The sequence below is a fragment of the Dermacentor silvarum genome, chromosome 11, assembly GCF_013339745.2.
Source record: "Dermacentor silvarum isolate Dsil-2018 chromosome 11, BIME_Dsil_1.4, whole genome shotgun sequence".
Classification (NCBI taxonomy): Eukaryota; Metazoa; Arthropoda; class Arachnida; order Ixodida; family Ixodidae; genus Dermacentor; species Dermacentor silvarum.
In genome coordinates this window covers 42125642-42148888 of record NC_051164.1, presented here as the reverse complement: position 1 = coordinate 42148888, position 23247 = coordinate 42125642, and the positions used below count along the sequence as shown (strand labels likewise).

At 47.2% G+C, this 23247-nt stretch overlaps 1 protein-coding gene across 1 annotated transcript in view; it reads right to left on the bottom strand.

Moving 5' to 3' along the window:
* Positions 1-211: 211 nt before the first annotated feature.
* LOC119432532 (sericin 1-like) overlaps positions 212-23247 on the bottom strand; it is an 860508-nt gene continuing 837472 nt past the window's right edge. The window contains exon 11 of the mRNA XM_049658282.1: positions 212-435. Coding sequence (XP_049514239.1) covers positions 212-435 — 224 coding nt within the window. The remainder of the gene's footprint in view (positions 436-23247) is intronic.

The following is a 23247-nucleotide window of genomic DNA, read 5'->3' as shown; positions in this document are numbered from 1 at the left end:
CAGACGCCGGACGCCGGCTTTTTCTGTCAATGAGCCGTTTGACGTTTTCGCATCACTATATTCCTACGTTCCAGGTAAATAGATGGGAGCTGTGCAGCGTAAGCTGCCTGTTAATGTAATGCTCCTAATGGCAATTAATGGCCGTTCCCGTTAATGGCACTGCCGTTCTGCCATTTCAGCAATCATAGCTTCGATCCCGCGCACTAGTTCATTAGTGCACGCATAACTGAGCCCCCGGCTGCATTCCATGTCGTCTCTGAGTTGCTTCCATGGAAAGATTTCTCCAAAAGTTGGGCTCACCTCCCGTCGTTTTCCAACAGGCTGACGCTTCCTCCATGCCAGCACCGCTTGTACTGGGCACTGCCTCATCGCCACCGCTGCTGGACACAGGAGGCCAGTAACCGGCGCTTCCGTTTTCGGCCGTGTTTGTATACCCTGAAATCATTCGTTTTTATTCACTATTGAGCGACACTTACCCTCTTGTCATTTTTTGCAATAATATTACACTGTTTATTGTATCAAATGCCCTTCAAAAATATTCTTTTGGATACGGTAGCTCGTTTGTTTTGAAAGGCCACGTCTAAAGCAGTACCGTGATGGCGTTATGACCAAGTGTTAATCAAAAAATTGATTTTAGTTTAGTCAATATAGTTATGTCCAGTTCCTTTGAGAATTTCAGCAATATTCAAATTGACCTCTAATCAGCCAAATTATTTATCTCCCCTCTCTCGTGTACCAGCTGCTTTTATTTTAGCTGCAACAAATTTAAGAAATTGCCAGTGGCAGCCCAATTGTAGCCCCTGAGCTGTAATACTAGATGGGCCGGACAATACTTCAAAGAGAAATCAAAATTCTCATTGAATAGCTAACACAATTGCACTGATGAGCTTCTAAAAATTTCGTTATGGCCCATACTGCAACTTACAAATTCTAGCCGAGTAGTTCGCAAGGCGTATGCAGTAGGAATGAATTCTCAGGACTATACCAGTTTCGAGATATGAAATGTCAATATGCCTGATGAAATACATTGGCGTTCCAATTACATTTGTGCTTCAGTGCATAAAACATTGTTTTCTTAAAAAAGTAAGTGGAACAACAGTGCACTTTTACCACACGTTTGACGGCGCATACCTCGAAACCGGTGACGTCATCAGAATTCGTACCAAGTTACTATGCCTTGCAACCTCAGTAGCTACATTTCGTAGGCTGCAATAGGTGCTGTAAAAAATTAAACTTAATTCGTAACATTTCTTTATTTGTCAATTGCGAATTTGATTTCTCGCGGACGTATTGTTCGCCTCATCGATTGTGCCTTTATTATTGGCGATATTTAAAAATTCGGTGTAGCTAAAATAAAACACCCTGTGGAACGGTTAATTTGGCAGTGTTCATAGGCAGAGGAATAGCACCGGCAGTTAAGACAAAAATAAACCACAGGATCTATTTTAGTGGGAACAGATATAAAAACACGATTTACCCTATGCGACAGTGCTTTATTTCGGATTCCTTCGTTCAGCACAGCGGAAAACAGCTGGACGAGCAGTCGTCGTAGCCGGTTTGCTAATTAAATAATGTTGGTTGAAAACATTTTTTGTTTTTGTTTTTAATGCCCTCGTTGCAATGATAGTATTGAAGTACGGAGCCACAGGAGACAAAAACAATTCAAGCGGCTTTTAAAAAGCCATGCGTTGTCGAGGTATTCCTTGTCGAGAATATGCGCTTTTTGTCGCTCCGATACCGAAGCCTTACGTACGAAGAGCGCAGATTAACGGATCACGCGAAGCATTCCGTCTGGCTCCCTTTCTATGGGTCAATGGGTTGACCGCCGGTGCGCGGCCTCTAACTTCGCGAAGGTCATGTCTCGGCGACCTAGCATGGCGCGTTTGCATCGCAAGCGACAACCGATTGGATGCCGCATGCTGCTCGACAACGCGGCGGGACTTTCATGGATTATCGTGCGTGCAGTTTCGTTATCGAAGCCACGAAAGCGAATTTTTGTCCACGAATACCTCGACAATGGCAGATTCTTTCATGCCGAGACCCACGCAGATTGTTGTTTCATCTTTTTTTTTGAATCCTTGCACGGGTTTTCGGTTGCTAAAATGTATTCTTAGTGATCTTGCGAATTATTTTTATTTATAAAAGCAAATACCCTTTTCCAGTTAACTGAAATAGAGCAGATGGAGGCGTACAGTTTCCAGCGCCTCATAATATACCTTAAATACAAAATACAAAGTTGTAAATCAAACTGCTTTAAAAATGTAAGACGACAATTTATTGGTTTGAACCGTCCCAACTGACACTTGCGCTGTATTTCCTGTCTTGTTGGGGATCCACAACTTGAGAATACAATGCCGCCGAAACATAAGCGACGAGATCACACCCTCAACATCACAGACGCATACCCTGTCCTATGACATCTTCGTCCGAGATTGTTCGGCGCCATTTAATTTATTAATTAGGACTTTCCTGCAGTCTTATCCCCATGAAGTCTGAAACTAGGACAAGAAGAGTAGCAAAGTTGACTTGATCATGAAGGTACCCATTTCAATAAACAGCCCAAGAGAAAAGCATTGCAACTATGGCACGTAATTTTGAGAGCCCTTACGGCTGATTTCGTTCATAACGACGGGGACACGAACCCTTGTACTGAAAACATGGCCTAATTGTTTCGCTGTTGTGGCTAACCATTTTCACATAGCAAGAAACGCCTTCTGGTGCATTTCCCGTTCTGGCTCTTCTGCCACGCAATATATGAATGCACATATTGCTGTCGTAAAACTCTTAAATGTGCACAAGGGATGGACGAGTTCTCCCGGATATTTCGCGTACTGCCACCGGAACTAGTTTTGAATCTTACACGTGCGAGCAACTTCATCGCCGCATAAAATTATCTGTCAGATAATCTAAATCGTGCGCGAAACAGCATGTGACTACAGTTCGACCTTGTGAATAAGAAACCAGGCGGAACGGAGGCTCACAGAACCATGCACCTGTAAGCCAGTGGCGACGCTGTTTGAATATACCGCATCCGATAGCAGACATTATAGCGTCTTCAATCGCGTCCAAAGCGAGATGTATTTGCGCCGTATACATTAGCGACCAAAAACTTTCCCACACCTACCGTACGTTGTGGATGCGACTTCGGCCGGGTAGTACTGCGTGCTTCGTTGGCCACCCCAGGTGCCATTAGGAATTCTACAATGCAAGACAGATTCGCAGGAAGATGTAGGATTGAAGTGTACAACTGTAGAACACGGCATGATCGCTGAAGCCACGTTAACACAAAGCAACTTGCATTCGCTATATATATTTATACTTGTCTACGTATGATTCAGAATCTATAATTCCTCTTAGGAGTGCGCATGATGATGAACGGGCGCTGCATGCAAGACGTTTTAAATACGGTAAGAAAACGGTCATGTCTTGTAGACAATAGAGAAATTGAGCTTCTCACGCATTTGTGTAAACGGAACAGGACTGGGCGTTTTATCGGATGAGCGAAGGCGCGAACTTGAACGACCTGCACGGTACGGCCACCCGGTAGCAAAGAGCTTAAACGAAGGCAGCTTATATTGCAGTAACCATATTCATTTCACTTTACTGCCTGTGCAAATTTTTCGCAGCAAAACGATTGCGCCTCTGCCGAAAATTTACGCCCGCAGAGAAGTATAATACTCTCACGTAGTAGTGACGATGAAGCAAATAGTCGTAAAACTGTGAATGACGAAAGTGATTCTTTATTGGGCGAACCTGTGCCCACAAAAGCAACTTACACTCGAAGCACAACGATAGCGGCGAACACAGTCGGCGGTCGTCGAAAATCTGATCAGCGGCGAAACGCGTCGGCTTTTATACATGAGTCATCGAACGTTTCAGATTATTCCTTGGTGCCCGCGTATCTTCCATAAAGTTCTAGACCATTCGCGTCGGTCATAGTATCATATTACGGAAGCGTCGGTGACAACAGACAACGGATAGAAGCATCGATAACGTTCGAGAAACTTCGGAAGCATGCAGGCACGTCCTGTGCCTAGCGATGACGTTTAACATTTGTTAGTCGGTGAAAAGCGGTCACCGGTGAAAGATAAACATGTACACGTGTCAATACACTTGGTTTCTGCAATGTTGGCTCCGTGTTTTTGTGACTGAGCTCTATGCCACAAGGTGGCTGCACCGTGCAGGCCCATCTATAGTCCCTATATAAGAAAAGTACCGCCATCTACTCTTTCCTCCGCCGCCTCCTCTCCTAAAGCGCCTGCTTTTTTATTTACTTTTTGCTTGCGAAAGCCAAGTCGACGGTGGCGCACCTAGAAAGTCCACGTTGAAGCTTTCAGGCCGGGCGCGCGCCGCCGTGCCGCCGGCGACTGCGGCTGCGCAGAGGACTTTCAACATGGCTCTGAGGCGGAAAAAAAGAAAATATAAAGAAGTGAAAAGCGCGCGCTATCATCGTCCAATCGGAGATACAGGAGAGAGGGAAGCGGCGTTTATCAAAGGATGGCGGTACTTTTCTTATATAGGGACTTTACGCCGATCAGGTTTGCGCCTTCTCTCATCACATGAAACGTCCAGTTCCGTTGCATTTACCAGAATACCGCACACGCTAAAACTCTAACGAATGTCATGCACTGGAGAGCCAAATAATATCCCGCGGCATGCAGTCGACAGCCGGTCGCCTCGGTGGGCGCTGACCCCTCTTCCGCCATCCTGGAGAAAGCCAAGCGTCGGCCGCTGCGGAGCTCCGTTGTACCGTGTGGGTACCCCGCCCTTCCACAAAAGTGCCACGGAGATGCGAGTAGTAAATGGATAGGAAATTATTTTTACAAGATATATACAGAGTACGGGTGCGGCAAAGATAGCCGAACAACAACACGAGCGCTACTCTGATCGTCGTCTTCACTGTCTTTCTGGCGAATTCTTCCATGCTTGGCAGGAAGCGTGCTTCAGTGCGCGGGTATAGCGCCTAACGATATTTCCGAGACGAAAGGTTTCGCGACCGTATGCAGGTTGTAATGCTCTTTGAGATAATGCGTGTTCTGAAATGATTTCATATATTTCGGGCAGACATGGCGTTTACTCGCCTGTGTGCTTTAGTTGATGTCTGTTAAGGTGATGCAACCGCGTGAATGATGTCCCACATGTTTGCAATTGTAGTTTCATGCTTGTGTGTGTGCGTTGATGTACTTCATGACTCGTTGTTGGCGCGAGCTATTTACCACATGTTTCGTAAATGTAGGGTTTTATGCCTGCATGCGTGCGTTTGTGGACATTAGGATATACCTAACGCGCGAATTATTTGCCAGATGTTTCGCTGTTGTAGGGTTTCATGCCTGTAAAGGTGCGCTGGTGTATACGTTAAAGTGCCCCGTCTGCTTGAACGGTGTACCGCATGTTTCCATTTGTAGCACTTTTCTTCTGTGCTTTGGGAATTCTAGGCTGAGACGATCTCACGAATGGCGGCAATGGATAAGAAACTTGCTATGAGTAACGGCTTAAGAGAAAAAAAAACTAAATCAGGGAAGAGAAAATTTTTCGATTACTGAAGGGGAAGCTCCTTACTTTTCGAAGCAAGATCAGAATGCCTTAGACCGCGTAGTTATAAGGCGAGATACACCAAGGAAGAAGAAGCATATGCCTGCTGCGGTAAAGCTAGGGACACAATGGAACATGTTTAATTACAATGTGAAGATATCTACCCAACTTTCGGTTTAGGCTCCTCTGGACTCTTTGGAGCCCTTGCGTTTTAGGATAGCAGGGGGAAAGTAAGCAAGTCCGCAATAGAAATTAGTGAGATGCGATTGAAGGTTTGGTGTGCGTGCGTGCGTGCGTGTGTGTTTGCGTGTGCGTGTGTGTTTGCGTGTGCGTGTGTGTTTGCGTGTGCGTGTGTGTTTGCGTGTGCGTGTGTGTTTGCGTGTGCGTGTGCGTTTGCGTGTGCGTGTGCGTGCGTGTATTTTATTCAAGAGCATAGGTAGTGCATTAGGGAAAATTAGAACAAGAGCTCGGTGGCGGAATCCACCACCCAGTTTCAAAGGGGACGCTCATAGCATCCATTCATCCATCCACCGAGGCAAGCTAGAGCGCAGGCGAGAGCTTGCGCGGACAAGGAGCGCTCGGATAACAGAGGCTTTCGAGAGCGAGAGTGAATTCGCGTCGCGCGGACGCCCTCTCCCCTCACGCAACACCTGGCGCGCTATAGCGCGGCAGCAGGTGTTTTTCGCCTGCTCTGTTGCGATGAGGCGCAGCTCGTGACGTGGCGTCGCATCCTCCGTCGAAGCGCACTCAATGTGTGGCACCGCAGCCAATGGGAATTTAGGTGCCGTTTCGCTGATACAGATGCCGGCGTTTTCACATATGAGCCATTTCATGCTTTCGTATCAATATATTTCCACCTTCCCATGACCACAGATGGGAGCCCCCGACTCTGATATCCTGCCATTTCAGGAATCATTACTTCAATCCCCCGCACTACATCACTACAAGCATAAATGAGCCCCACACAGCTTTCCGTGTCGTCTCTGAGTTGCTCCAATGAAAACACGGAGAACGAATAGGAAGGAAAGGCAGGGAGGTCAACCAGACGCCTGTCCGGTTTGCTACCCTACAAGGAGGATGGGGTTTAAGGGGATGAAAAGAAAGAAAGGAGACAGGGGGAAGGAGGTACTCTCAGTGTGAACGCGTGCGGTCGTCTAACATTTCGAAATCGGTCACTGAGGCCAGTCGAGTTCATGAATCGTAGCAATGCCCGCGTTGCTTTGAAAGCCTGCGATGCGTGGGGCCATCGTGCAAGAATCTTCGTCTCTGCAAATGGTCTACTGTCTGATCGTTTTAACACGCTCCGAAGAACTGCTTCAAAAGTCCCGGCTCACCTTCCGTCATATTCCAAACCGGCTGATGTTTCATGCCTGCCAGCGCGGCTTGTACTGGGCACTGCATCATCGCCGCCGTTGCTGGACACAGGAGGCCAGTGACCGGTGCTCCTATTTTCGGCCATGTCTGCATGCCCTGAAAGCACGCGTGTTGATTCGCTACTGTTCGACAATTACTCACTTGGGATTTTTTACAATAACGTTACGTGGTTTATAGTATCAAATACATTTTAAGAAATAATTCTTGCTGAAAAGGTGAGGCGGCTAGTGTTGAAAGGTCAGGTCTCAAACCGTAGTGTGGTGGCGTTATAACGAAGTGTTCCTCAAGAAATTTATATTAGTTTAGTGAATATAGTCATCTCTAGTCGCTTTGAGAATTCGGAAATATTTAAATCGGCCTCTAATCACCCAAATTATTTACCTCCTTACTCTTGCGTACCAGGCGCTTTTCTTTGATCTGCACCAATTCAAAAAAAATTCAGTGGCAGATAGCACAATTATTGCCCTTGAGCTACATATTAGATGAGCCGGACATTACTTCGAAGAAATGAAAATGCTTAATTGAATTGTTAACACAATTATACTAATAAAGTTCAAGATGATTACTTTATGGCACCTAATGCAATTTACGAATTCTAGTCGGTGACTTCCCAAGGTCATGTCCTTGGAACAATTTTTCAGGACTACACAGTTTCGAGGTAATTGTCGAAGTGTCCGACGAAATACATTGGCATTCCAATTAATTTTGTGGTTCAATGCGTAATGCAGAGTTTTGTTAAAAAGGAAGTCGAACAACAGTGTATGTTTACCATAAGACTGACGGTGCATACCTCGAAACCGGTGCCATCCTCAGAATTCGTTGCAAGTTCATATGTCTTGCAACTCAGTAGCTGCATTTCATAGGTTGAAATAGGTGCTGTGAATTAAATAGTAAAAAACATAATTAGTAACATTTTCTTGAGTAGTCCATTCCCAATTTGATTTCTCGTCGACGTAATGTTCGCCTCATCGAGTAATTAGTTCAAAGGGCTGAATTGTGCTGTGTTCAAATGCCGATGTTTAAATCTTCGGTGCAGCTAAACTAAAACATAAAACGGTTACTTTGGCAGTGTTCATGCGGTGAGGAATAGTACGGGCAACTAAGACAGGAATATACCATACGATCTATCTTAGTGATTCACATACAAAAATACGATACGCTTTCTTCACTACTCGTTCATTCAGCACGGTGGACAACAGATGGAGGAGTAGCAGCCGATTTGTGACTGATATTGGTTAAAAGCCTTTTTATTTAATTTTTTTAATGCCATCGTTGCAATGATATTATTCTAGTAGGATGCAGGTGCGTAGCCAGGGGGGGCTGATGGGGCTTCAGCCTTCCCGAAATTTTTTCGTGCCGGCATGCACCGCCGACCAAAACTACCACCGACGCCGGGAATCATTCTGGATTTTGTCTACAATGTCTTTTTCACGCTCGAAAAGACATTTCGGCACGAACATTGCGAACTCGGGCTGCATTTCGTAGCAACGCCCTTGTACCTGGAGTCACGTAACGCAAGGAGCCTCATCTGAGCACAAACTTTCAAGGGCTTTTCGATAGCGGGCGAGCACGTTGCGGCATCTCGCAGCGGCCGCGGAATCTACGGAGCGCATGGATTTCAATTACGAAACTTTATGGATATAAAGTTCTCATAAACCTTTGACGCGAAAGGTGCACTGACATTTCCAAAAATGTGCTTTAAAAGATTTTCAATTCTGGAACTTTATGGGGTTAATGCTGTTATAAACTTGGACCAACATGCGTGCACTGGAGCCCTCGTGTCCAAGCCGTTCCAGAAATGAAAGCACGCGCTCACAATCTTCCACACACACGAACATAGTTAATATTACCGTTACTGTGATCTAGCAGCTGATAATTTTCTCCAAACATCTTCAGGAGCGTGCCCAATGTGATCGATCAGCTGGATCAGGGCAGGCAAAGTAAAATAAGAGAAAACAAAGGAAAGTTAGCGGCCCATAATTGAGACAGTTCTTTTTTGCGGGCGACAAAGTTGGCTCTCCGTGGCCATAGGGACAGTGGTCCTATAGATTTAAGCATAGCCCCCGCTGAAAATACAGGTATTTTCAGAGCGCTTCTACGCATGCGAGCTGATTGTGGAGATACATATCTGAAGAACCATTTGGAAAGTTGCTTCGTATTTAAGCCAAGGTGCACAAAACCAAATTATAGAAATTTGTGGCGAAATTATCAAAGAAAGCCTAGTTGCAAAAGCAGGCTGCTTCTCCATACTTCCTGACGAAACGACGGACATCACTGGAATCGAACAGCCTACTGTTTGTGCAAGGTGCTTAAACAAGGATGCCAACGACCTCGAGGGAGTGTTTTAGGTTTTAGCACCGGAATAGATGCCCTCTCTGTTTGCGACTGCAGGTTCTATGTAAATGTGTACAAACTGTTCCAGATTCTAGTCACCCTTCCAGTGACCACTGCCAGCGCAGAGATAATATTTTTTAACGAGAGTTTACTAAAAAACTGCTTGCGCTCTACAATGTCTGTGGAACGCATGGTTAGACTGGTGCTTCTATACACCCACAGAGACGTAGGCATCACCGTGTCCGAAGTCATTGACCGCTTCGCTCAACTTCCCCGCCGAGAGAAGTTTGTCCTTTTTGCATTGATTTTTGCGAAGCAGCAAAAATCAATGCAAGTAAAAAGCTCTGTTCCTTCAGGTCCATAAGCTCGTAATTATGAAAATGTATGACTGTTCGTTAGCTTTTGAAACCGCAGAAATTTTAGCCGTTTATTCTAGCAGTTAGCATCATGATCAAAATTATCATGCGAATACGAAAATTACGAGGACATCAATAACCAATTTTGACTGACCTTGCTCACTGTAAGCCTGGCCCACGCGGCGTTTGCCAAAAACACATTGGGATATTGGGTAGTTCTACTTGCTGCATCATCTGTGGCTTTCGTTTGTCCTTTTCTTTTCTTTTTAGCTACCTGCTTTTATTTCTTTTTTCAAACGAAGCAAAACCCTCCTTAAATTTTGGGTGCAGAGAAATTGTTGTCTCTGTGCAGGCAGTTAAATTACACATTTTCGTACTGATTTCTGCATTATTCCTCTATTATTCTACCTGTATGGTGCTGTCGCGATGGCTGCATGGCCCGAGTACATATCACGATTTCTGCTATCATAGTTTTGTTCTTGCCTATATCATCTGTCTTTCTGTGCGCAAAGTTTACTATCTCTGACTCCACAACGTGTTTATTTGTCTTGTTTGACGCATAATATACAGTGACGTTTGCTTAAATACGTAGATTTATTGGAGACTTAGGCGTATATTTAAATATCTTGTTGCGAGGTGTTGTGTATACAAGCAGTGAACTTTGTTTCCAGCGACTCTTTTTGCCCTTTAACGAGTTGTATCTTCGCATTTGTATATTCCATTCTATCTTCGCATTTCTAATGTATATTTTGCAGAACTCCTACTTTTATCTGAATGCCACAGATACGAAGATGAGAGGATTGCCCTACGGAACGCTTTGGGGCACTTAGACGACAGGCCTTTTACGGAGGAAAAGGTCTTGGGCGCGTGGCCTCGTGCGTCTGCTATGTGCAGGGCTACAAAGGCGTTGCTGCGTTTTTTGAAGTGCACAAGCCTGTATGACCACCTGTGACGAAACTCAGCGATGAACGCTTAACTGTAAATGTGCAACGTGTGAACTGCGAACTTCTCTCTTCCTTCTCTTTCAATCCCTTCTCTCCCTTCCCCAGTGCAGGGTAGCCTACCGGGTTCAGCATGGTTAACCTCCCTGCCTTTCCCTAATGACTTCTCTCGCTCTCTCTCTCTCTCTCTCCTACTTTTTATTTGTACTCACTGTTGCGAGTATAATCTCGGTGTAATTACAATACACGACCGGTAACAACTGCTCCTGCGCAATCTATTGCAACGAGGGACAGAGTCATTGAGGTTTTTTCCTGGCCGTTGCATATGTGCAAAAATGTAAACAAGGTTCTTGAATGACAAAGATTCATCAAAATATTTGTCCTCAACTTATTCATTTCATGGTCTTTACGTTCTTCATATCAGCTGTATAAGCTGCTTTGCTGGTTTCGAACTGATATAGTTCTAAAGTCCGTGTGATATTTCTTTACTTATTAGACAAAAAAAAACGCGGCCGCATTGCTATCTGTTACTTCTGCCACAATTTTTGGGACATACGAATATATTCTTTCATGACATATTTTGAAAGTGCGTAGCATTCAATAATTCGTTTGCAGCATCGAATATACAATGGCATTGCCAATGTAGTTATTGATTCATGTATTTGATCCCTGGACAAATTCTAGAAGGAGGAGGCCGCGCTGCAACCTGAGCCCCCCCCCCAAACAAAATTTCTGGCTACGCCACTGGTAGGATGCCACAGGAGGCAAAGACAATGCAAGCGGTTTTTAACAAAATATTCACGCGGAAACTCCCCTGGGAGATGTCGAAGTAATTACTCTAACGGCGGCTGCGTATTGCACGGCCGCGCGGACCTTATCTTCAAAGCGATCTGCGATGTGGACAGAGTGCCGACTGATGATATATAACTTCGTGCGCTGTTTTCTCGCCGCTTACTTCGCGTTCGAGAGAGACGCGCGGCCCTATATCTTGAAAGCGATCTGCAAAAGAGTCAGGCTGCGGCGTGTGGTTAAAGCTTCATTCGCGTTGAAGCGATCCGCAGCACGAATGTGAATTCGCTCGCTGCTGGGGGCTCTACCATGAAAGCGATCGTCTGACATGACGGACGGACGGACAGTTTTCTCGTTAGGTAAGCATGTAAATGCTTGCACATTGAAAAGCAATCCTTTGTCGAGGTATTCGTTGACAAATATTCGCTTTTTGTCGCTGCGATATGGAAGCCTGGCGTGTGAATAGCGCCGGGTACTGTCTACTCAAAGATTTCCGTTTCGTTTGTTTTCTATCGCTCAGTGGGTTGACCAGTTTCGTATCTCCTCTCGTATCTCGGCGATCTACCGTCGCACGCGGTGCACAAGCGCGACAATGGATTGGAGACCACAACATTACAACGAGCTGCTCTTCACCATGACTGCGTCGAGAATAACCTGGGCGGTGCTTTCAGCGATAGTGTTCCATCCAATTTAGGTATCAACGCGAAAAAAAAAACGAATTTTGGTCAACGAGCACCGCGACGATGGGAGACACTTGCATGCAGAGCGACTCACGGGGATTGTTGTTTCATCATTTTTATTTAAACTCCTTGCAAGGGCCTTCGACAGCTATAATGTATTGTCGTAATATCGCAAATTATTTCGTTTAAAGGAAATTAACATTTTTTCATTGAGGCTAAATTGTGCAGATACAGGCGCGCAGTTTCAAGTGCCTCTAAATATACTTTAAATACGTAATTGAAATTTGAAAACATGACACGACGATTTATCGGTTTCAACAGTCCAATATGAAACTTGTGCTATATTTTCTTTCTCATTGGGGATCCACAACTCAAGAACATAAGGGCACCGAAACACACGAGGGCAAATCACATGCCCAACATCGCCGACCCATATCCCGCCCTATGTCAACTTCGCCATTGAATTCAACAGCAAAACTTTCTTGCAGTCCTTTCTCCGTTGAAGTATCTAATTAAGGCAAGAAAAGCAGCAAAGTTGACCTTATCATGTAGTTACCCATTCCAAGAAACAGCCCAAGGGAAAAGCATTCAAAGTAATCGCACAGAATTTGGAGAGCCCTTACTGCTGTTGAACTGTTAAATGTGGACTAGGGATGGAGCGAGGGCTCACGGATAATTCACGCAGTGCCACCGCAACTAGTGCTGAATCCTACATGTGCTGGCAATTTTATCGCCGCAGCGAATAACCTGTCATATCATCTCACTCGTGCGCCAAACAGCTTGCGACTGCAGTGCAACCTTGTGAATAAGTAACCATGCAGAACGCTGGCTCACAGGTGCAGAACCATGCAGCTGTCAGGCAGCGGCGACGCTATTCGAACGTATCGTATTTGATAGCAGACATTAGCCTCTTCAATCACATCGAAAGCGAGGTTTACTTCCACCGTATAGCACCTACCATGCATGGTGTATGTGACGTCCGTCGGGTAGTACGGAGTGTTCCGTTGGCCACCCCAGGAGCCATTAGAAATTCTACAATAGAAGAGAGATTCCCAGGAAGATATGATTGAAGTGTAGCAGCTTTAGAACGCGGCATAAATTGAGTGGATAACAGTTCGTGTGTGATTTAAAACCAATATATGGTTACAAGCTTTGTTTTACTTTCAGATATAGCGCATAGAAGTACTCATACACCCGAAGAAGACACGAAAGACGGGGACAAGCGATCGTCCGCGTCTGGTGTCTTCATGTGAATGTGTACTTATTTGCGCTATATCGGAAATTAACTATGCTAGACCAACTAGCCTATAAGGCGGTCCTTCTGAAGCTTCGTTTACGCAGAAAAAAACAAGAGAGATCGACGACGCGTCATTCACGCCATTAGCGGCGCACGGGTACGGTGCACGAGAGCTTTAGGTAAAGTTAGGTGCGGCTACGTTAGGCTAACTATCGTATGGTGAGTGCGCCAGTCGTCCTTAACAGTCGCCCAGCCCAGTTATAAACAGCTCTGCAGGCCTGCGAGTGCGCTTCATAAGAGTTGCGGTCGGCAACTGTTCTGTAGCCACTTCATGATTAGGTTTGGCACGCTCTACGAACGCGGATGTTAGCAGTTGTGCCAAGAAGGCGCAGCTGTCGCGTCATCAAGGTAGTATTTCAAGATTGACCCACACATGTGATAGAAGTAAGCGCAGTGCTCATTTAAAACCCATCTCATATTTTTCTTTCAGTCGCCGGTATTAGGTTTCCTGAAAAGCACTAAACAGCGAAGCTCTCGTGCGGAAAGTACCGTACCCACTTGGTCAGCCCTTTGTTTTTTTTGCGAAATTACGCTATTTGCACTCCATTTCAAGAGCCTCCATGAAAATGGCCACTCGACCGCCAACGAAAGTGTACGGTGCGATTAAAATTAAATAATTTCTTGGGTTTCCGGCGACAAAACCACGACCTCCCAATGACGAACGCCGTTGCGGGGGCTCAACATTATATCTGGCCATCCGGGCTTTTGTAAAGCGTTTGTGAACCCAAGCACTCGAGCGTTTTTTTTTCCATTTCACCATCATCGGTGATACGGCCGCTGCGCCTGGAAGACTGCCTGTGACGTCGAGCTCAGCAGCGTGACGCCACATCTTTTGAGCTACCGCAGCAGGTATGCCGAGTGTGGATAAAACACGAACGAAAAATATATTCTTCGGTGAAAACATTTGCTTTCTGTAGTGGCACTCCTCCTAACCTTAACGATAAACAGCGGCAGCTGAAAACCTTGACAAACAGCGCGAAAAACGCGGACTTTGTACTTGTGTCTTCTTTGTCCGTGTTTTTTGCGCTGCTCGTCAAGGTTTTCAGCTATGAACCAACTGGCCCAAACAAAAGATTTATTGCAGCCGCAGCGGCTCTTTCCATGACAATATTTTCGCATCACACGAGCATCGACGCGCGATAAGCTTTAAAGGCCCGCTTTAAAGTCGAAACAAATCTGTAGCTGTCACTGCCTCTACTGCGGGTCGCTTCTATAGGTGGCAATAATCAAGGGAAATTTTACAAGCGGGAAGACTCACCTAGTGTAATTGTCCAAAGTGGACAAAGAACCCGTGGCGTCTTCACGGCGTGTACTCGGGATTGCCTCGTCGCCGAAGCTAGTAAAAGCAGGAGGCGTGTGTCCGCTGTTTCTTTCTTCAGTCATGCCTGATGCTACGCCTAAGGAGTACTGGCGTCTTTTCGCGATAGAACCATGCCGAATCACCGCGCATGCGCAGTCAGTGCCAATGATGCAAGGGAACGAATAAAACATTTGTCACTTCGGGAACCCGAATGAAATCGTAGAGCTCATCTGAAAAGAAATTGACGATAGGGTGCGCCACTATCTAGACGCTAAATACTAATACCAAGAGCCCGAATGACTTTAGCTATCTTCACACCAATCATGAAAACAAATTAACCCCCTCTCCCAGCCAGGAATCGTTGACACGAAGATGTCTATATTAATATCCCTTTTTTTAAGTGCAGTGTTACCGCTTCCAGTGGAGAAATTGGTGCACGTGAACAATTCGTGACAGAATACTGTCTGTTGGTCTGTCTCCTCGCCGCATCTCAACTGATGTCGCGGCATGTGATAAATGTCGATCCCACCTTTAAGTTCCGAAACTCCTCTTTTGATAGCGAGCTCGCATATTGCCGGTATGTGGGGGGGAGGGGGGGGGGGGCGCTGCATTCCAGGCTACCGTATGACTGTTGGGTAGCGTGGCCGCGCGGTCACGACGTTGTTGCGCGGCTCTTTATCAGCACTCGTTGCTTGGCCACTGTGCGTGTTTGCGATCACGTTTTTAATGGCATCTTCGAGTGGTCGTTTCAGAGCGCTCGGGCCGTGCTACAAAAGTGGCGAAAAACGACTTTAAAGCTGTATTACGACAATAATCGGGTATGGAAGTGATGGTCGTGCTTCGTTATCATCAGAGGGACCCGTTTCGGCAAACGGTAACGCTTAGTAACCGTTTTACACGACCTTTGTAGCGCTACCAGAGCGCTCTAACACGGCCAGCCGAAGATGCCATAATAAGAATGAACTGCTTGCTTTTAGCTCCCGTTGTCGGCGACCTTCAAGTGACCTTGAACGAAAAGCCAGAGCGGTTATCCGGGCACTCAAACGAGAGCATCGGCGCACTCAGAGCATGCGGGCATCGTTGCGAGAACAAAACGAGATCATCCGGGACACCAGTCAAAAGTTAAGAAAATGCGGTCGCTGGCCCGCAACCCTTTGTACAGGACCGCATTACATACGCTGGCTACTTTCTAAAAAGTTACTAAAAGACGTAGGCAGCTTGCACATGTGGTGCAAGGCTGAGTAAACACCGGAGCTGGTGATCGACCTAGCTTCTTCCAGGTTTTACTAGGCTTGGCCAGGTTTTGATCGGAAATGCTAAGTGCTGCTAGGCACGGTATTCCGAGTCGGCTCGCCGCCGACGCGCAGATGCTCGCTTTGCCTGCTGCAGTCACGGACACCCCGCGGCGCGTTCGGCGCTAATGCGGTGAGACGGGGAAGTGCGGAATGCGTCGGCAGCAGCTCTGCGTGTTGCCTCGTTGGTTCTGCTACAATTTGTTTCTCTCTCTCTCACTCTCATTTTCTCTTTCTTTCTCGTCCCGAGCACAGTGCGCGACGTGCGCGTGCACTCCTTCCCTCTCCTTAACGTCCCATGTCAAGGTAACATGTGCACGGCACGGAGAGTAGGCGAAGCACACGCCGCTCGCGAGGTGGTTGCTCGGCGACGCAGTGACGTTGTAGCGGCCGGCGGTGCGGGGGGAGCATGACGTCATGCCAGCTGTCGCGGCGGCGATAGCGCGGCATGACGTCACGAAGTTGCGCCATGTGTTCTAGCAGCTTTGGCATCACCTGGTTGCCATGGATACCGCGCGGCAGTTTCTTGATACGAACCACATATTACGGCGGGCTTAAACAGCTTCGCTGTTAAAATATTGCTTCCGGTTTCTTTCTAATGTTTGTTCACAAAATCACTCAAGCTGTAACTTCCAGTACGCTGCCGTTTTATTCGTCATTTCCAATAGCGACGTTCAAAAGGCAGGTAGAGAGCATCATACATCTTTTGGCGTCGAGACTGGCTTGCCTGTGCGCTTTGAAACGCCAGTGGTCCGTGTGTCGTGAGCGGTCCACGGCAAGAAAAAGTAATCACAGACGCTGAGCGTGCTGCACTGTTCGAAGAAAAGCGCTAAAGGCGGTGGCACCACAGGTAGAACAAGAAGCCATATGGTAGCCATTTCATACTTACATCTACTGTCGATTACGAAAGAGCCAGCATTTTTTTCTTGTTGGCTCCCCGAACACATGGTCACTATCGCGATCTTCAGTGCATTAAGACCACCGAACACAGTTGCACTCTAGACTAAAGATGCTTTCTTTTTGCCAACTTGCTTCGCACCTCGCTGTACCAGCGAGAACAAGAGCAATCCAGAGAAGCGCCACTTTTCTGCGACGCCATTCGATCTGCCGCTTCCGGATGGTGGATTACAGCTATTGGCATAGAGACGGAGCACCCATCTAATATGCGGGAATTACTGGGTTGGACTCCCGGTCCCGCCGCACACCCACCGATTTTTCATACGTCGATATTTCCCCCGGACCGATGCTGGGCTGTTTTTGTGGGTGCACATGTAAAATTGGCCCTATAGAGATTCCTAGATGTGCGGTCAACGCGCCTGAGAATCTAAAGCACCAACGGTACGCACTTCACGTGGAGCCACATATATTGGCGGTTGCGAGCAGATAAAAGAGGAGTTCATCGTCGAGCCTGTGTTGGCTGTGCTCTCAAGTTGAGCGGTTTGATGGCCACATTTATTTCGCGGTTGGATAAGAAGTGTGGTAGGTGCTTTCAGAGTTTTGCGAAAAGAATGCATGCGTAACAAAAGGTTTCTGCCACCACTCCACGCGACTGAATGCAGAGAAGACCGAAATCACCTGCACATAATTTTGTCAGAAAGAGAAATTATTCTACACAGCACCCGGATGACAAGTTGAAAACGCAAGCCATCGCACGGGAACGGAGGGTTCGGCATCCAAAATCCGGCAGCCTCTCCCTTAGGCAAGCATTGAAAGCATAGCAAGGCTTGGCGTCGCGCTCGAGTTCCTCGCAGAGTTTTCTAATAATACGTGCTGGCGACATGGCGCGACGCAGCGCGCGACACAACTGTTTCTGTGCCGCATGAGCAATGTCCTCGTATTACAAGGGGAGTCACTACGCTAGCCGATGTCGCACCTCGGTGGTGCACGAGACGGCACCGACCGAAGCCGTGGGCTCCAGGATTGGTACTGCTGGGGCCAGCGTATGCACCACGGTTTGGTATGCACAGAGCTCTTCAGAAGTGCGCAACGCTCACCTAAACAATGGAAACCAGAATGCTACTATGGCTCTGGTAGAGCATGACATTTCGTCCACTTGACTTCATTTTTGCAGCCAAACGCACTGCACTTCTCTGGAGGCCTAATCCTCGATGCGCGGGCGGTGCATGCATCGTCGATAGCAGGACAGCAAGACAACGCAGACTCCAACGACGACTGCACAAATGCACCCCGAGCGTCCGTATACGTGGAGATCGTAACAAAAACGTACTGATTTCACATAAAACATGCACATCTACTTGATTTTAGGTTTGACATCTCTTCCCTAGAGCGGAGGTCGGGGTCATTGTGGTACCCACGTCACAGAGAATTCCACCGTGTCAACGTGGCCACTGAAATCCTGAAAGATTCGGTATTCGATGCTACCAGAAGGTGCGTCCTTGAGTGACTTCAAATTGTTATACTTGGACGTGGGAACGATATGGCAGAGGGTTTCTCAGAACGCCAGCGGGAGACGCCAGGACCTGGAATGTCTTTACCTTCTGGCGCGCTTGAGCCATCGACCCGTCCGTGGTCGTCAATGAAACACTGGGTCTGGTATGCTTGCTTACCCCCTTCCAAGATCGGCTTGGGGGCGGCGCATGTCAGGGCTGTTGGGCCGCAGCCTGCGAACCAGGCTTCCGAAGACAGTGGACCGTCTAGAACCGAAGTGTCCGGCGCAGACGATGTCAATTGCCAAGACCAAGAGGTGACAAGGCTGCAGAAGAAAGACTTCACTCGCCCTTATTCCGCGACCGTCCTTCCTCCGCTGCAGCTGGGAGATACGGTATGCATTGGAGATATCACGGATACGGCGTGTATTCTCAGCTCAGCCTCCAAGCCCCGCTGGTACGTCGTGGAAAGACCCAACGCGGTACTTGTGCGTAATATGGTGCATCTACTGCCCTATTCAGACCCAACGATGAGCCAACTCTACGAGCCAGCTCAGAGTGAAAACCGCCAAGACCAGGAAGAACGGAACACTGTAACAGACGCCACGGGAACAGCGACACTACGTATGTCCAATGATCGTGCAGTGAGAGTGCCAGGTTTGGGCGTCGACTCAAGACTCCGAGAAGACTTGATTTGGGAAATGTTTGTTTTTTCTTGCGAGCATATCTCGGGGGAGAGATGCAGAAGGCACTTCGCGCCATGCTTTCTCTTTCTCTCTCTCATATTATATATATATATATATATATATATATATATATGCGGTTTAGTCCAAGAAAGGTGTCGAGATTCGCTCAGACAACACGGCTCCGAGTCACTTGTGCAGAGGCGACTAGCGTGTCTGTCAGCACCTTTCATCGTACACATATGATCTACTGATTTATTTCCCGATATGTTCTGACCCTGATCATGACCCTGATCATGAGAAAGAAATTTACAGAAGAATAAAATTGGGTTGGAGTGCATATGGCAGGCATTGCCAAATCCTGACTGGGAGCTTACCACTGTCGTTGAAAAGAAAGGTGTACAATCATTGCATTCTACCGGTGCTAACATATGGGGCAGAAACTTGGAGGTTAACAAAGAAGCTCGAGAACAAGTTCAGGACCGCACAAAGAGCGATGGAACAAAAAATCCTAGGAGTAACGTTAAGAGACAGGAAGAGAGCGGTGTGGATCAGAGAACAAACGGGGGTAGACGATATTCTAGTTGATATTAAGCGGAAGAAATGGAGCTGGGCAGGCCATGTAATGCGTAGGATGGATAACCGGTGGACCATTAGGGTTACAGAATGGATACCAAGAGAAGGGAAGCGCAGTCGAGGACGGCAGAAAGTCAGGTGGGATGATGAGGTTAGGAAATTCGCAGGCGCAAGTTGGAATACGCTAGCGCAAGACAGGGGTAATTGGAGATCGCAGGGAGAGGCCTTCGTCCTGCAGAGGACATAGGCTGATGATGATGATGATGATGATGATGATGATGATGATGATGATGATGATGATGATATTCACAGCACTTCATGGTTTGTATACAGACAACCTAGTGAGCCACTACTAGTCAATAAACATTCTTATTTCTCTTTTAGGCACACTTGAGGGCGTTGATAAGTATGGAAACCGTCACTTTCGTCACCTTCAGCTTTACTTGCAACTTACGTGGGCGTCACTTGATTCTTACTACAGAAACTTCGCGTGTTGTTACTGCGCGCCTCAGCTGCATTCTCCGATCGCAGCTTTTCCTGGCTCACGTTATCAAGTCATATACAGCGGTAGGTTATCTGTAACTGCAGTCACCTAAACTCGATAAACACTCATCAACGTACCTGAACACAATGACCCTGCATCAGCTAACCTGTAACAGTTGTTTGAGTTGTTTTATTGCGATAGCAATCATATGGACACTCAAAGCAAATTTCTCCCTTCGGCGTCGCCGTCGCCGTGAGGTTCCGTATGACGTCAGCAGGGATGAAATCGTCTCCGCGCGCCGCATGCTGTATCTGCGAGTGAAAGCGCCTGAGGGACGCGCGCTTTCACGGGAAGCGAACGCACGGCGGAGTGAAGGTCTGAAGGTCTGCTGAATTGAGGGTCTCTTTCGTACTTTACAATCACCGTATACATAGAGCAAACATGACTTCTTCCGTCGCGCGAAAGGCTGTAGGGGGAAGGGAGGGAGGGACGGGAGGCGACGTTTATCAGCGGCACCAAAACGTAATTATACAAAAACGCTGCGAGGCGAGAAGGTGGTAAACTCTTCCGACGCTGCTCGACAAGCTTCCCGTTCTGATCTCGTCGAAAGCTCCGAGCCGCCCCCAGAGGCACCGGCAACAGTCACCAACGCCGTGCGCGTTCGGTGCGAACGCGGGCAAAAAGCCGACGGCGTCGACAACAGTTGTGCGCGTTGCTGGTGCTGCTGCATGTCCATGTTTTGCAGCTGATAAAACTACTATCCTTACTCAGTGTAGCTCTCTACTAATTTGCTATCGCAATTGATGCTTCGCCTTTCGGGCGAAAGTACATTTTTTTTAACACGAAAGTGTTTTATGCCGGGGTCCACCAAGACTTCACTGACGTATTTCCGTCACGGAAATACGTCATACGGAAATACGGAATGACGTTCTTACAATGTACACGAACATAATACAAAGAAAGAAACCAGAAGAAAAAGTTCCACAAACATGCAAAATTTGGAAATCGAACCCACGACCTCTCGGTCCGCGACGATAGATCGCCGAGCGTTTAACCCATTGCGCCACAAACGCATTTGCACAGAGCTACACAGACGCGCCTTATATATCTAACACTCCTCCGTGTACCCGCGCTGTTGCTCGGGGCGGTGCCGCCGCCTACGAGCAGAAAAGAGAAGTACTGCATTATGACACTAACGCGCACCGACAGTGAACGCTTCGGTGGTCTCAGCACTACGACGCCTCGATGCCAGCATTCGAAGGGACGCTGGCATCAAGAAGCACTACCAACGCCACCTAGGTGGCGGCGTTCACCGTACTCAGCACAGCGGAGCGTGGCCTCCGCAATTAGCTCTGAAAATGTTTCTGAAGTTGATCGCGGAGGCTGCAATTACGACGCGCTGTACGCGCTGATTTGACTCGGTGACGATTCAGTTACGTGCTTTGTCTTGCGCGTTGTATTAGTGTGTCAGTTACGTGCTTCGTCTTTCGCGTTGTGCTAGCGTGTGCAGCGTAGTGCAGCTTCCATATGCACGACGGTTGCTCATGGTCATCGACGTTGGTAGTCGTGATGGAGGAGACGTGCCACCAGGCGTCAGCGTGGGTGCATCAACGCCTAAGGGCGCTTTAGCCACAAAACACCAATAGACATTATATATCAATGTGCAATAAACATTACACTAGTTCTGTGAAGACACGTTTCACTTTCGTGTTCTATACCGATTCCTATATAAGAGGGATCAACCACATTTTTTCATGGTTTCCGCTTTCTGTTGTTCGCATGACTCCTCGAGGGCATTTATAAAGAATTCGATAGCTGTTGTCCTTTATGTTGAATCCACCTTATCCTCCCATTATCATCCCCCATTGTGACCCTCTTTCTTCCCCTCTTTCCCTTCACTTACGTAGAGTAGCAGGCCAGATGCTCCGCATTCCGGCCGACCTCTCTACATTTTCAAATCAATAAACTATTTCTTCCACCTTACGGTACTGCTGATTTATTTCATACCCACGAAATCTACCATCATCCTGCATGTTGATCAATGAAATGAAAGCGCCTGTCTGCCTTAAGTCGGCGAGCAATATTTTTATTCTCTAGTATAATTCCGAGTTTCACTGGTGCTCTTGAAGGTTCTGGAATGCACTATGGTATTGCTATATGCGACTGAAATCTGATTAGCCATGTTAATTTCGGTGTAGAATTGCCGACAGTATTTCTGGAATTGTGCACATGGTAGGCACGTATGTTGTGGAAGGACAACTTTTAACAATGGCAACGCCGAGAAGACAGTAGCTGAAAAAATTGTCATGTGGACATGTCAGTAGGTGCGTAGTCATTCAAGTATCCAAACAGAAGTGGGCGCCAACAGCTGCGCTGCTGCGTTCTGCAGCGTTTTGTTTTGACCGACATTCTCTGGCCGGCTGCATGGTCTGTCGAGGGTGTGGCAATAGCTGCTGCCTTGCAAAAGCTAAAGAAGCTGGCTGCACAAAAAGTTGTCGTACTCCTTAGGAACTGGATGCCTTTCATTGCCGCACCTCTGTCGCGTTTTACCACGCAAGTCCGCACTCGTTCATGAAAAATTTCAACGGCAAAGAGATCACAGTACGGTTGCGGCGGTGCATCCCATCTCGCATTAGTATTCCGGGAAATGACGAAGCTGGTGATCTTGCCTGCACCACGCTCTCACATCCTCCTGATGTGAACATATCAAAAGAAATCAAGTAACGAAATTGTACATGCGTACTCGATATCTGTCGCTTTCCATCCCACCACACGCGCCCTTCGTAGCCAGGCGGTTTCGTCGAGAGGATGCCTCGCCACTACCTCTAATAAGGATCGGATATACATATACCCCCGTGTGGTTATTCAAGACAGGATGTATCAAATGTCCCCTCGAAAATTCGTGCAAAGAGCTAGCAAACATCTAACGTTGTGTGGACGCGCCCAAGCTACCCTATTGAAAGGGACGCTGTTGCTGAGAACTTGCAAAAGAAAGGATTTCCAGATGCATGTCTGCAACAACTTATGTTTCCAGAACGATGCGCTATGACCCGTGGGGTAAGCTTCACACATTATTTTATTTCTAAGGGACACTGATCTGTGCGACACGTCATGGATACCCTATTGACAAGAATCCACCAAGAGCTGCACAGCCCCTTGCTGCCCGTGGTATTATTCGGTTGATTACGTTTGCCACATCCCGAAGTTTGAAGCAGAAAACGT